Consider the following 14,489-nt stretch of genomic DNA (forward strand, 5'->3'; position numbering starts at 1 on the left):
CCTCCCTCTCCCCCTCAGCGACCTCTCGCGAGACTCCTCGGCCCCGCCCCTTCCCGCCCCCGCCGCTCGCAGGCCACGCCCCTCCCGCCGCCACGCCCCTCCTGGCCCCGCCCCTCGCGCGCGTCCCCGCGCCATGTGGCCGCGGCCCCGATAGGCCCCCCTCCGCCCGGCCCCACCCCTTCTGGCCCCGCCCCCCCGCGCGCCCCCGCGCCGCGCGGCCGCGCCCCCGCTAGGCCCCGCAGGCGCGGCCCGGCCCGGCCATGCCGGCCAAGAGGAAGCCGGTGCTGCCGGCCCTCAACATCGCCCCCAGCGCTGCCGAGGGGCCGAGCCCCGACGGCTCCGCCGAGTGAGTGAGTGGCGGCGGGGCCCGACCAGCCTGCGCCGCGGACGGGGGGGTACGGGGCAGGGCGGGCACCGGGCCTGAGGGGGCCTGGAAGGGCCTGGGGGACCGGGGCAGGGCGGGCACCGGGCCTGGGGAGTCGGTGGGGGGGGGGGGCCGGGGCAGGGCAGGCACTGGGCCTCCGGGGGACCGTGGCAGGGCGGGCGCTGGGCCTGGGGAGTCTGGGGGGCCTGGGGGAGCCGGGTCAGGCCTGGGGGAGCCGGGACAGGCCGGGGCTGGGGGCTGGATGGGCCTAGCCTGGGGGTGCCTGGGGTGGGTAAGGGGGCGGGGAGCCAGAGCCGGGATGGGGGGGTTAGGCTGGGGGTTAGGGGGGCTGGGTGGGGTGGGGATGGGCTTGGGTAGGGGTGGGGACTGGTCTGATCCCAAGGTTTGCTGGGAGGGGTGGCAGGGAAGGCAGAGGAGGCTGGGGAAAGGTGTGGGAGCCGCTGAAGCATGTGGGGACCAGGCCTGGGCACACGGGTCGGGGCTGGGATGGGGACCTAGGCTTGGCGGGGAGGATTTGGGGCAGTAGTCAGGGCTGGGTGGGCAGGCCGTGTGGGGCAAAGGGTGGTGGAGAGGGGGCATGGGCAGTGTTAGGGGACGGCAGAGCATCGCGTGGGGGTGCTGGGTGGAAGGGGTGGGGTGAGACCCTCCCAAGCTATTGCCCTGGGTTGGGGGGATAAGGGGGTGGGCAGCAAATGGGAGAGAGCAGCTGGAGCCTGCGTGGGCGATGGGAGCTCGGCAGCAGGTGCTGGGGGAGCATAGACACCCCTTTGTGCTCGGGAGCGGTGGGTTTGGGAGGCGGCGGGGGGGACGTAACGGAGCAGGGGGTTGCTGGACACCCTGGAAAGCCCTTCTCGTGTTTCGCAGCAAAACCAAGGCTTGGCTTCCTGTGCTGGGAGAGGGAGAGGTTGCTGGTGCTGCCGTTCTCTCTGGGCTGAGCTGTGCTGCCTCTTTAAGGGTTGAAGGATTTTCCCTACTCCTTGGCTTTCCCAAAACAGCTGACTGTACTAAAGCTCCTCTCCAGAGGAGATGTGCGTGTTGGGCAGATATTGCACCATGGGTCTCGCTGTCTGTGTGACCCTGTCAGCACTGGAGCTGAGCCCTGCCTCTCTCCAGAGCTTCACTTTAGTCTTGCTGCTATATCAGGGGCTGAGTATGTGTCAGACGACAGTTTTCAGTTGTTTCCTTCTGCTTCCCTAAAAAAAAAACAACCTCTTTCTCTGGCACTGCCCTCAGAGCCTCCTGACCTCCCTCCTGTCTCCTCCTCCCCGCTCCAGGGCAAACCTGGTGGACCTTCAGAAAAAGCTCGAGGAACTGGAGCTGGACGAGCAGCAAAAGAAGCGCCTGGAAGCTTTCCTCACGCAGAAAGCCAAAGTGGGCGAGCTGAAGGACGATGACTTTGAGCGGATCTCTGAATTGGGGGCTGGCAATGGCGGTGTGGTCACCAAAGTGCAGCACAAACCTTCAGGGCTCGTTATGGCACGGAAGGTAATTGAGGGCAGGGGGAGTGGGCTGTGGTGCCGTGCTGGAGTGTCTGGCACTTGCCCCGGTCCTGGGAGAGCTGGCTTTGGTGGGGGTCTCTCTGCACTGACCCATCTGCACCCGAACTGCCTCGCCAGGGTCGGGACCATGGTCCCAGCTGGGTTTTAGGTGGAAGCTCTCCTGCTTCGTCTCTGTGAGCGACCTGGCTGCTCTGTCTGTCTCCTGAGGCCCCTGGGAGAGGCCGCGCTTTCTGCGACAGGTCCCCGAGGTTTGGAGCGCCTTGTGCGGAAAACATAAGTTTATTCTTTTTTTCCAGTGAATCTGTTTTTAATGAACTCGGCTAAACTGGATAGAAGCAGATCTCTTGAGGATCCTAGGCTGTGGCTAACAAGGACTGGAAATGGCAGGTGGAGGGACAGGTGGCTGCTCCTGCATAGACAGGAGTTTGATGCACGTGTTCCTCGCCCCTCACCACCCACTTAACAGATCCCCAAGGTACTTCCAAGCAGCCGTGACAGCGATTCATCTCAGACGTGTGTTATAGGCGATGTCTTTTACTGTGGTGCTCCTATGCAAACTGGCAGATGCTTCGTCTGCCTATTAGAAAAGGCAGTGCTCAGTGAGAACAGGGCAAACCGCTCATCTGTAGGACAGCTTCCTTGAAAGTCTCTGGTCTCACCTGCTGTTGGGATGGTTTAGTGAGTCTCCACAAGCAAATCCCTTTCTCTAGGTGGCTTCACTTGGAGCTGAGCTCTCGGAGTCTTCCAGGGCATTTGATTTGGGAGCACTGGGTGTCACTGAGTGGTTCTGAGACTGTTGGGAGCTCCGTGTTCAGAAACTGGAGTGAGGGCAAGCTGCAGCACTGCTGTCCTTCCTGCAGAGACCGACCTGTGTAGGTCTGCGGGAAGGACAGACGTCCCTGGGGTTGGGTGTCCCAGAGCTTACAGTAACAGCCGCTCTTTTTTTCTGACCTGCCATTGTATTTTCTAGCCTCTGGCTTCCCTACCCACAGCTGTGTTAACTGATTCTACGTGGAGGCCAAGGAATAAAGCAACTGCTCTTTCATGTGCATAATCTTCACCTTTTTTTATTTTTTGTGGTTTCCTTGATATCAGAGCACCTCTTCTTACAACACCTACAGAACTTGTGAAAATGTTCCTGGCTGCTGAGTCAGATCTGCATCAAACTTCTAACTTGTCTTTCCGCTCTGTATCCTGTGCGATCTCGGTGTTACATGGCCGGCAGTTGCTTCAGTCGCTAACAGGCTGCACGGGGCTCTACCTCTCCCCTACCCTTAATCTTAGTCTGCAAATGGTAAAAAGTCTAAGCCAAAGCAGGGCTTCCCTTGAAGACTTTGTTTCCTTCCAACACTCAGGACTTGCTCACATGGTTCCTGTAAGTGTTTGGTTTTTTTTTCCAGGCGTTACACCTTGAATATTTTTTTTCTTTCTTGGCAGCTGATTCATTTAGAAATCAAACCGGCCATCAGGAATCAGATTATCCGAGAGCTGCAGGTGCTGCATGAGTGTAATTCCCCATATATCGTGGGTTTCTATGGAGCCTTCTACAGCGACGGAGAGATCTCCATCTGCATGGAGCACATGGTGAGTCCCTGTTCCTCCTCTGCAAAGCGCGGCTCCCTGGACTGTTCTGAATGGCATCACCCTGAGACTTGAAATGGCAGGTGAAATGGGTTAGGGTGCTGGCAGCCACGGTGGCTCCTTGCTCTGGCTGCAGCCAGGCCGCTGTGCTGCTGGTAGGAGCTGCACGCTCCTGCTTAAGCATCGAAATAACAGAGAGCTCGACTTTTTGAAAGCGGAAGCAGAGGTTTGGGGGTTGGCCAAACGGAAATGTTGTAAACCTGCCGCTCTACAGAGCTTGCTGTGAAGGACAGTGTGCATTTTCTGTTGTCTCTGGTGGAGGATAGCATTGTCGCTCCTCCGGATCAGCGCTGACAGCGTCAGCTTTGCATTTATCACTGGTGGAAAGGAAGCTAAGAACTAATAGCAAGAAGTAGAGCTGATAGAAGATAGCATTAAAATAGTTTTCAGTGAGAAGCTTGAGCTCTGATCACCAGATTCTTTTTTTTATTTTTTTTTCTGTAAAAGGAGTGTGCTTCCTGTTGAGTTGTTGCAGACAGCTGAGCTGGGATGCTATGTACTGCTTATATACTGCTTGCCCTCCCTGGGCGTGCTTGCCTGTGCAGGCAGCTGCTCTGTTTTCCTGCCGGGGACTGGCGTGTTGGTCATTTCGATGTTCTTTATTTTAGGATGGTGGCTCTTTGGATCAAGTGTTGAAAGAAGCCAAAAGAATTCCCGAGGAGATCTTGGGGAAAGTCAGTATAGCGGTGAGTTACAGTGGCTCTTCAGGCTTCCAGAAAGGATTTACTGGGCACGGTTTGGGAATAATGCTTGTGCTGCCTTAGGAAGCGTTCTTCGTTTCCCCGTGTGCGCTTTCCTGTCCTGACCTAGGGCGAGAGGCAGTGGCGTGTGCAAGAGGGGAGGGGGAAAGCATATTCCCAGCCACTCTCCGTAGCTCCGACCCCTGGCGTTGCACTGGCTGGTGTTGACTTCTCCTGGAGAAGATTTAGGAGAAGCTTTCTCGGGAGGTTAACCCAAGATCTGTGATTGACTTGGTGATAAATTGCAAACCCTGAAACATGTGGACTCTACGGGGCGGCTTTCCTTGCTGAGCTGCAGTGTGGCAGCACCCGGAGTTTATGCAACATGTCCTGCCGAAGGGAAAGCACTTCCCTTCCCAGCTCTGGTCTCATCCTGTCTTTGGTTTCCTTCTAGGTTCTGAGAGGCTTAGCGTATCTGAGAGAGAAGCACCAAATCATGCACAGAGGTGAGAGGAGGAACCTAAAAATAACTGCCTGTAGTACAAGAGCCCTGTATTTTACCTAGAGTCACATTTACAGTCTTCTCTCTTGCTGTTGTCAGATGTGAAGCCTTCTAACATCCTGGTTAATTCTCGAGGAGAGATTAAGCTGTGTGATTTTGGGGTCAGCGGTCAACTTATTGACTCCATGGCAAACTCTTTTGTGGGAACTCGGTCCTACATGTCTGTAAGTTCCTTTTAACTTTCAGTTGGGTTTGTTTTGTTGGTTTTTTTTTTTTTTTACAATTTGGCTTCAACTCGGCTCTTACAGGTTCAGCGTGTAGCGTCTGATTCGCTCACAGTTTTGCTCTGTTTCCATCCTCATGTGGACTGCCCCGTTCCTGGTTCAGGTTGGGGGTGAGCCCAGTGCTTCGAGGCCCTGTCCTGTGCCGGAGGAGCCGACACCACCACATCCTCTTGAGGAGCTGGTGTCCTGTCGGCTCCAGCCTGTGCCCGGCTAGCAGTGGTGCACGTGGAAGTGCAGAGACTTGCAGGGAAAGACGTTTTGAATCCTACAAATACTTCCGTATTTTATTTTGGCGAGTGTTTGTGGGTTCAAAAACATCTTCTCTTTCTGTATGCAAAGCTCTGTCCAAAAAACTGAGTGCAGAGGGGACGCAGATACTGGTACGCGCAGCGCTGCTGCTTTGACCACGTGCACTTGCTGGCAAAATGGGGGTGAAACCAGTTGAGCGCAGCTGGGTTTTGGTACAGGCTAATGGGAAATGAAAGCCAAATCGGAGTCAGCCAGAGAGAGTGAACTGCAGGAAGAGCTGATTGTGCCTCTCCTTTAAATGAGACTCGTAATCAGCATTAGCTCAACTGCAGATAACAGAGTGCCTGTAACAATAAAGTCACCTCCTGGCTGGCTCCGAGTCCCCGGGTCCTGGGGCTGAAAGGCAGAGGGGAGGTGGGGGCCTTCTCCCCGCTCCGTCTGTGGCCGTGGCTGGGAACGAGCAGTGGGCGATTAGGGAAGCCATCAGACTACGCTTCTGTGCTTAGGTCTGAGCTGCTCTCATATTTTGGGAATGGTTATTCAAGTACAGTTATAGTTAGACAGTGGCTATTTAAAAATAATATCTCCTTTGCACTCAGCCACTGGGTCTGCATAGCTGACTCAAAGCTGCCAGTATGCATGACTTGCATCAATTTACTTATTTTTAATTTTTATTTTTCTTTCAATGGTAAGAGCCTAGAGGGGATTTTCTGCTCCTCAAATTCCTCTTGGGTATTAACAGGAATGAGCAGGAAAAAAAAATGTTGTTAATAAATTGAGTTCATTAGGTCTCAGCATACAGAGAAACAGATTCCTACTGTGTCCTCTGGACTCCGAAGTATAAGCAGCTGTAAATGCTGCTCAACTGTAGCTGTTGATTAGATGCATCCAGGTGCTTTATGTTTGCACATGATCTTTCTTTTGCATCCCCTTTACACATGACCCCTTTGGGACAGTCCTTTCCCTGGAGGGGTGGAGAGCCGAGAGGCTGTCCGGATATCAAGTCTCATCTATGTAATTTCAGTGCGTGATATTTATGACTTTGCGTATTGATATTCCGTGTCAGTGTGTGTTTCTGTGGTCTTTCCTTCCAGCCCGAGCGGTTGCAGGGCACCCACTACTCAGTCCAGTCCGACATCTGGAGCATGGGTCTGTCGTTAGTGGAGCTGTCTATCGGAAGGTACCCAATCCCCCCGCCAGACTCCAAGGAACTGGAAGCAATATTTGGCCGTCCTGTGGTGGACGGGGCAGAGGGAGAGTCTCACAGCATCTCGCCGCGGGCCAGGCCCCCAGGACGCCCCGTCAGTGGTAGGGGCTGTCATATGCATTGGAAACAACACGCAGACGTGGGGGAGAAGGGGTCGGGTTTTGTTTGGTGTGGCTGGGTTAACCAAAGGCCGTTTTGGATGAGGTTGTGGTGAGTGTTTCTAGGGAAGCCCCTTTCCACAGAGCAGATGGAGCCGTGTCAACGCTCCAGCAGAATCCACTCTACCATGGAGGTTTGTCATTCCTAATGAGCGCGGGCAGGAGTCTGGTCTTGCCTGGAGAGGTGAGGAGATTGCTCTCAGGATGCCAACCAGGGTCTATTCAGATTTTGAAGAGCTCAGTTTATCTGTTGTTAGACCCTGCTGCGTCCCACGAGAAGGCTCAAGCCACGCAGCAAAGCACCCCGTGCTGGGGACCGTTCAGGCTGTTGGGATGTGGACCCCTTGGAGGAGATGCTTTGAGGGACACTGTCACAGCCCATGTTGCTCCTCAGGCTCTGCCTGTGCTGCCAACAGGTTCCTTTCAAGCTAGGGGCAGCTTTTTGGTAACAGCTTTGTGGGAGCTCTCGTGGAAGTACCAAACCGGCACGGGTGTTTGAAGGAGGCTCCGCTTGAGCCATTTGCTTGGAAGCAGAAAGCTCTAGAAGCGCTGCCAGCCTGCCGCAGCAGATGGTCTGGTACTCTCCAAATGCTCCAAGCTCGGAAATAAATCTGGACTATAGGCACGGTGAAAGAAATCTGAAATTTTGGAATGCGATTTGGTTTTCTCTTTGTTAGTTTTTTAACCATGAGTCTGTTCCCAAGTGGGTTGCCTCTGCCTCTCCCAGCAGAAGTCCCACAGCACACGTGCTTTTCACATGAAATGAGGCCCCTCGCTGTTCCTGAACAGCCTCTCACCACTGTTCTTGTCATCTTAATCACTCAGGACATGGGATGGACAGCCGGCCTGCGATGGCCATCTTTGAACTGCTGGATTATATAGTTAATGAGGTGGGTATTTCTCTACCATTGGCTCTGCCGGGCTTCCCTGAGGTACCAGTGCCATGTCCTCTCTGCTGAGTCAAAGTGCGCTCCAAAACCTTTGCTTGAACAGGGGCTTTTCTATAGAGAGCCCCTCTGAGCTGCACTGACGTCTTTTCCTTCTCCCCTGTTCCCTCTTCCCATCTTTTTGTATCGCAAAAGTATCTCTGGTTTTGGAATAAGGCTGTGCAGGGGAAGGTTCAGAATAACCTTGAAAGAGGAGAGCAGTGAGGGGAGCTCTTGGCTGTAATGACCTGCTCCTTCTGCAGCCGGCTGTTTCAAATGTGCTCCTCCCTAGATCAGCAAAGGAGGAACGCTCCCTCTGCGCAGATGCTGAGGTGGTACACGTTTTCTCAGATGAAGCTCTTTGAGGGTGACCAGTGCTAAAATCCCAGACTGAAATGTCCTACCAGACTTGCAAGTTAGGGTCCATCCCACCTGCAAGTGGAAAGAGCAGCTTCCCCTTTCAAGGTGATAGCAGTTGACCCCCAGTTATCGTTTCTGGAACGGCTTCGTCTGCTGTAGGCGTTGCCAGAGCTGGGATTTGCAACGTTGGATCCGGAACTGTGACGCTGCAGTTTTGGTCTCCCAGCTTTGGCAGTGATTCAGCGTGGGGTCCCCCCAGCTGCCTGTGGTGCTGGGGCAGCGGTTTGCTGCCAGCCCAGCCACGTGCTGCCGGGGTAGGAAATGGCAGGGAGCAGCTCCCTGGTTGTAAAGGGCAGCTGTAGGAGGATGGCTGTAGAGCACAGCTTTTCTGCAGCTCATTAAAGACTGTAGGTGACAGTCTGCTTTTTGACCCATTAACACACAGTGATGCAGAAAACCCTTCTCCTTTTCTCTGCAGCCACCTCCCAAGCTGCCGAACGGAGTTTTCACGCAAGATTTCCAGGAGTTTGTAAATAAATGGTAAGGATTTCATCTTATGGCTGAAGGTGCAGGCCTGTATGTACTCCCTGACAGCTCTGCAGGCTGCCGCTCCACCCAAAACGTTCAGCGTAACGCAGTATTCTCCGTGCTCTGTAGGTGATCTCTCCCTGGCTGCAGTGCGATCCCGCATCGTGCTGGGAACTCCTGCTTTGGGAAGGGTTGAAAGAAAAGCAGTTTATTTGTGGTGATGCTTTGCAGTATCCCGGCACCTTCTAAATATGAGCCTGGCAGGGGGATGGTGGAGCAGATTGCTGGGGCTGTGAGTCACCCCACAGCCTTGCAGGCACCAGGCCTACACCATCAACTTCCAGACCTTCTGATGCGGTGGGGGGACACATGAAGATGCTGCCACAGCTCCCATTAAATCACAGAGATTGGATATTACAAAAATCACTGATCCCTGCCAAGCATTAGATCCTTTTCTCCATTTGCAGGGTGCAGTCCATCCGTACAGTCTAGAAGAGATGGATCTTGCAGCTCTCCCTAGGAGCTGGGCTGTTGGAGCTGAAGCTTTCTGAGCTGTTTCCATGCTGCCGGGCTTCTGGGGAAAGCAGCCAGGAGGCCAAGTAGCTTTCGGTGAAGCTGGAGACCTCTCCAGCCAGATAACCAGTTTCCCACAAGAAATGTCTCAGCCTTCGTTTTGCTCTGTTGTTCTTCTCATTTCAGCTTAATTAAAAATCCAGCGGAACGGGCAGATCTGAAGATGCTGATGGTAAGTGGGGAGGGCAATTTTCTTTCTACAGTGGGGTGGCACCAGATCTGCAAACTGCTGCCCCGTCCCTCTGTGCCTCTCTTGCTCAAAACTCCCAGGCTGAGCTTAAGATGAGCCAACAGAGGCTGGGAGAGGGAGTGACTCACCTTTGATTCAAAGGCAGTGATGGTATCTGGCCCATGTGGAGCCTGGGATGAGAACCACCCGGCTGTCCTGTGTCTGTGGAGGTGCCCGGGACAAGCCTTTGCCTCCCGAGCTGGGCAGGTGAATAGGAATATGTGGGCTGACTATGAGCCAGCGACGTGCGCTCGCAGCCCAGAAAGCCAACCGTCTCCTGGGCTGCATCCCCCGCAGCATGGGCAGCGGGGCGAGGGAGGGGATTCTCCTCCTCTGCTCTGCCCTGGGGAGACCCCCCTGGAGCCCTGTGTCCAGCTCTGGGGTCCCCGGCGTAAGAAAGACATGGACCTGCTCAAGCTTCGAAGGTGATCAGGGGGCTGGAGCACCTCTCCTCTGAGGGCAGGGTGAGAGAGTTGGGGTTTAGCCTGGAGAAGAGAAGGCTCTGGGGAGACCTTACAGCAGCCCGCCAGTGCTTCAAGGGGGCCTACAGGAAAGACGGGGAGGGACTCTTTATCAGGAAGTGGAGTGATAGGACGAGGGGTAACAGTTTTAAACGGAAAGAGGGTAGATTTAGATTAGATATTAGGAAGAAATTCTAATTTCTTAGAATTAGAATTCCAGTGAGGCATTGGAACAGGTTGCCCGGAGAAGCTGTGGATGCCCCATCCCTGGAAGTGTTCCAGGCCGGGTTGGACGGGACTTTGAGCAGCCTGGGCTAGTGGAAGGTGTCCCTGCCACAGCAGGGGGGTTGGAACCAGATGGCTTTAAGGTCCCTTCCAACTCAAACCCTTCTACGAGCCCAGTTTAACCACGTTGACCCCGGCTTTACCCCTCAGCATCGTGCTGAGTGCTCCCTCAGCACGTCTGGGTGCTCCTGTGTAGCCCTTGCAAAGGCAGTGGCTGGTCCTTGTGGCCCCATGCCCTTGTTGCAAGGTTGTCCTGTCCTGCCTGTGCTTCTCTGTTACCTTCAGCCCCCCGGGGAGCAGGGTTTGCTGTCCAGGGGCGAGCGAGGACCATGGGGAGTGCAGGAGCTGCAGCATCTTGCTCTGCCTGCCCATACAGAGCAGCATTTTGGTCTGCTCGCAGGCAGGGGCCGTGCAGGCTCTGCTCTCCTTTAAATCTTCCTCGCTTCCATGCCTGTGTGTCAACTATGTGGCCAGTATGGATTAAAATCCCAGCCACAGGGCTGCAAGGAACAAATATTTTCTCAAAATTTGCTTTCACTGCCTGAGAGCAGCCTGAGCTGTCACACCAGCATCTTCTCAACTCTTGCCCACGGCACGGACCTGGGGCTGGGTTTTGGGAACTGGGGAGCAGCGATGCTCCTAACCCTGTTTCCCTTCACTTTCAGAGTCACACCTTCATCAAACGCTCCGAAGTGGAGGAGGTGGATTTTGCCGGCTGGCTGTGCAAAACGCTGCGGTTGAACCAGCCCAGCACGCCCACCCGCGCTGCCATGTGAGGGCCGAGCCGACCGCCTGGTGTCAGTACATCTGCCTCTGTCACCATTTCCTCTCCTTCAGTAAATGACAGAACTGCCCTCCTTCCTTCTCCCCGGCCCCTTCTCGCCTCGCGTCCCAGCGGCAAAGCACCGTCCCCTCGGAAGCGTCTTTATCGGCCGACCCCCAGCCAAAGCGGGGTTGGTTTCTTTTGATGTGGGGGTGTTCCAGGCCTCTGCTCCAGCTCTGGAGCTCCTGACACTTGGGAAATGTGGTGCTGCTTATGTTGATTTTTCTCTTTTTTTTTTTTTTTTTTTTTTTGAAACATGTTCACTTGGGTTAAAAAAAAAAAAAGAAAATAATTGTGTGTGTGTGTGTGCATGCTTGCGTGTGTGTGTGAGATGGTGGCAGGGGATGGGGACGAGGGGCTTCACCTCCTCCCTGGTTTTCACGTGGGCTCCGGGGAGGAGGTGAAATCGGTGGGGCCAGGAATGGACAAACCCTGTCTAGGGTGGCCCGAAACAGTGCCACCGTCCTGCCCGGGGCGGCCGGGGACGAGGTCGGCACCCTGCCGGTGGGGGCAGGAGGTCTGCAGGATGATTTATGGCTGAGCTGGAGAAGAGCGTAGCGGTGAGCTCCCTCCCGGCCCGTCTGCAGCCGGAGGAGAGGAGCGATTTGTATTTTCTTTGTTTTCTTTTTAAACCATTGCTTTAAAGCCTGTTCTTGTCACACACTGGATATTTAGTGAAGGGTCTTGATCTGTTGAGCGCAGGCAGAGCCCTCGGCTCGCAGCAGGAGGGGATCTGGTGGGAGCTGCGGGGTGGGTGCGTGAGCGGCTCCCCTGGGACCGCGGCTCCGTGGCAAGCCGTGGCTCGCACCTTTAGGTGCCGAGGTGAGGGGAGAGCACGGCCTTTCCTTCCCTGGCTCCTTCCAGTGCAGAGAGGCCGGAGGCAGGGCCTGGTTGTCCACCGTGGCCAGGGCAGAGCCGGGCTGGCCCAGGAGTGGGGTCCCTCTCCTGACCCTGCCATCTCGGGGGACGGGGAAGGGTGAAACCCCTCCAGCTGCCTCTCGCCCATCCCACCAGTGGCCTCGGCCATCGTGGCTGTAGCGGAGCCCCAGGGCTCCCTGTCGGAGCCCCCCGGAGCCCCTCGCTCCCCTCGACCGGGAGGTGCGGCGTGCCTAGGCTGGGCGTTGCAGGGTGGGGATTAAACCCACCCAGCGAGACCCGCGTTGTCCCGAGGCCATGGGGGTTTCCAAAGGCCACCTTGGCCTGACCGTGGCTGATGGTCCCTCCCTGTCACCTCCCCTCCTGCCCGGGAAGGACCCTGCAAAACCCCCTGGGGCCCGCGGTGGCTGCGAGGGCTGAGCCCCAGCGGAGTGGCCGGATCCATCCCCGCCAGCACCGGCTGCGCTGTGGGGATGGCGTCTCCCCGCTGTCGCCTCGTTTTCCACCACATGGATGTGTTTTTGGGTGACTTGCTCCCCTGCTGCCCCCACGCAGGGCTCTGCGCTCCCCAAGCCCCCCACGAGGAGATGATTTTTGGAAGCTTGGTGGGATTATTTTTGTAGTTTTTTTCCTTTTCGGGCTGTTTTTGTCACCCCGTTGCGCTGGCGGCTGACATCCCCTCTGCCTGCGCTCGGGTCCTGCCATGACAGCCCCCCAAAAGTAAGCGCCGGGACTTGGTAACCCCAAACCCCTCCTACCCCTGTCCTTTCCCCTTCCCCAGCAAAGGGGTGAGGTTGCTGCCATGCTCGGGGCAAGCGCTGGGGACAGCTGCATCCCCCAGGGGCAAACCCGGGGGGGACCCCAGATTTGGGGGGGGGGGTCTGTGCTTGCTGGCTCAGCTCGTGCCTGGGCAAGGCACCCCGGAGACGCAGGGGTGCTCGTCGTTATGGTTTTTGCCTCTTAATTTAAGTGGGAGATGGGGAATGGGGACAGTTCATAAAGATTTAGGATATTTTCAGTTCGTTTCGGTGCTGGGTTTTGGAGGAGGAGGAGGAGAAAGCATATTGAGCGTTTTGTTGTTGCAATTTTTTTTTGTTTTTTAACTTGATATTTTCATCATGGGAAAAAAAAATAAATGGCACTTTACATTTACAGGCCTTTTCTCTTCTTGGTTGTGCCCCAAGTGGCTTTAACCCCCGCAGAGCCGCAACCCTGGCGGGTCCTCCCTGGACTGGAGCAACGTCACTGACCGGGCTTGGGGACATGGCCGTGGCGGTGCTGGGATGTGCCGGGAGCTCTCGCCGGGATGTGCCGGTGGCCGCCTCCAGCAGAAGCAGGCGCTGATGGAATTATCTTGGCATGAGGCAGCTCCAGATGCGGGGTCTGAGGATGCTGCGGTGCCCTAAATCCTGCCCCAGGGGAGCCGGGATTGGCTCTGAAATATTTGGGGTGAAATATTGGCGGCTTTTCAATATTTGGGGTGAAAGGAAGCAGAGGGAGGTGAAGCTGGGCTCTGCCAGCCCGGGGCAGCGCTGGCCAAATCTAAATCAGGCCCAGAATTGAAAAATAACTTTATTTTGCCGAGTTCTTGTGCCCGTAGCGATGGCAGGGCTCTGGGGAGGCACCGCTGGGCGCCCGTCTTGGTGCTGTCCCCTCCGTGGGGTCCCTGATGCGAAGCTCCTGGGGTGGCACTTTGGGGGGGTCCTGGTTTTGCTTCTCGCGGTGCTTTGGGGTCCCCTGGGGGTCTGGGCCATCCTGCAGAGACCGGGATAAGCTCACTCCATGGCAGGTTTCCGTGATGTTGGTTGGGAATCTTGGTGGGGGTCCCCGGGCTGGGCATGAGCACGGCCCCTGCGGCACGGGGGGGGCTTGGGGGTGCAGGGAGGAAGGAGGGGGGGTCTGGCTGGGGCTGGAGGAAGGGGAACCCCCAACCCTGCTTCTTTTGTAGGACAGGATGGGGGTGTTTGGGGTCCTGGCTCCCCCCAGACCTCCATGGGTACCCTCCATATCTGTGTGGCAGGCGTTTTTGGGGTGCCCCCCGAGCAGGGAGGGCTTTTGGGGGGGCTGGGGGGCCGCGCTGGGGACTCGTCTTTGGGCGGGGGGGCTCTGGGCGTGCCCCTGGCCGCGGCGGGGGAAAGCGAAAGCAGCCGGTGAGCGTGCGGCCGCCGGCACGTGGTAGGGCCTGGCCCTGGGGTGCAGCCTGGGGGGCCCCCACCCCAGCCCCCTGCACCCCACCCTGCCTCCCCCCCTCCACGCGTGGTGTTGGAGCCCAGGATCCCCTCAATCGCCACTTGCAGCCGGGTTTCCCCGTTCTGCCTCAGTTTCCCCACCTGCAGAATGGGGTTAACGATACCAACCCCCCCCCCCCAAAAGCCCCCCCGGGCCCCCCCCGGATTTCCGCCGGCCGGGGGGCGGTGGGGACGTGGGTGTTGCAGGGTGAGTGTGCGGGTAGAGCCCTCGGGGCCCCTGTGAGGAGCTGAGCGGGGTTATTTAAGGAAAAAAAAGGGGAGAAATGGGGAAATTCCAGGGGTGCTGGCCTGCGGGGTGGGAGCAGAGGCCCCGGGAACCCTGGGAGGGGTCTCTTGATCAAAGCCTTCTCTTTTCTTTCTTTCTCTTCCTTTAATTAATTTTTTAAAAAATTATTATTAATTCAAAATCTTCCTTAAAACATTGCCGGGGCTGGGTGCCCCACAGCAGCTGCTGTGCCATGCGGACGAGCCCAGCAACCTGCAGGAAACCGGCCTTAAGGAGCTGTTCACTCTGGAGCGGAATGGTGGGTATCTGGAAGAGCCCTGGCCCTCTGGTCGTGGGTGGGGGCCACCC

The 14,489-nt window shown here is 56.5% G+C and overlaps 1 protein-coding gene across 4 annotated transcripts; it reads left to right on the top strand.

Moving 5' to 3' along the window:
* The first annotated feature begins 203 nt into the window (after window positions 1-203).
* Window positions 204-12,818, top strand: MAP2K2 (mitogen-activated protein kinase kinase 2). Of its 4 annotated transcripts, XM_087768987.1 has the most exons (12): window positions 204-346; window positions 1,660-1,870; window positions 3,322-3,468; window positions 4,134-4,211; window positions 4,660-4,711; window positions 4,807-4,931; window positions 6,335-6,548; window positions 6,863-7,021; window positions 7,431-7,495; window positions 8,370-8,431; window positions 9,119-9,164; window positions 10,633-12,818. In XM_087768987.1, exons 1-12 carry the CDS (start codon window positions 261-263, stop codon window positions 10,741-10,743), a joined length of 1,356 nt encoding a protein of 451 aa, XP_087625113.1. In that variant the 5' UTR covers window positions 204-260; the 3' UTR covers window positions 10,744-12,818. The 4 variants fall into 4 exon arrangements, with proteins under 4 accessions (XP_087625113.1, XP_087625109.1, XP_087625111.1 ...); XM_087768983.1 differs by lacking the exon at window positions 6,863-7,021; XM_087768985.1 differs by lacking the exons at window positions 6,863-7,021; window positions 9,119-9,164; window positions 10,633-12,818 and adding an exon at window positions 8,887-9,097.
* Window positions 12,819-14,489: the final 1,671 nt, after the last annotated feature.

Source organism: Nipponia nippon, unplaced genomic scaffold (assembly GCF_047370975.1).
Source record: "Nipponia nippon isolate SJK-2023a ecotype South Korea unplaced genomic scaffold, ASM4737097v1 scaffold_31, whole genome shotgun sequence".
In the NCBI taxonomy this organism is placed as follows: domain Eukaryota; kingdom Metazoa; phylum Chordata; class Aves; order Pelecaniformes; family Threskiornithidae; genus Nipponia; species Nipponia nippon.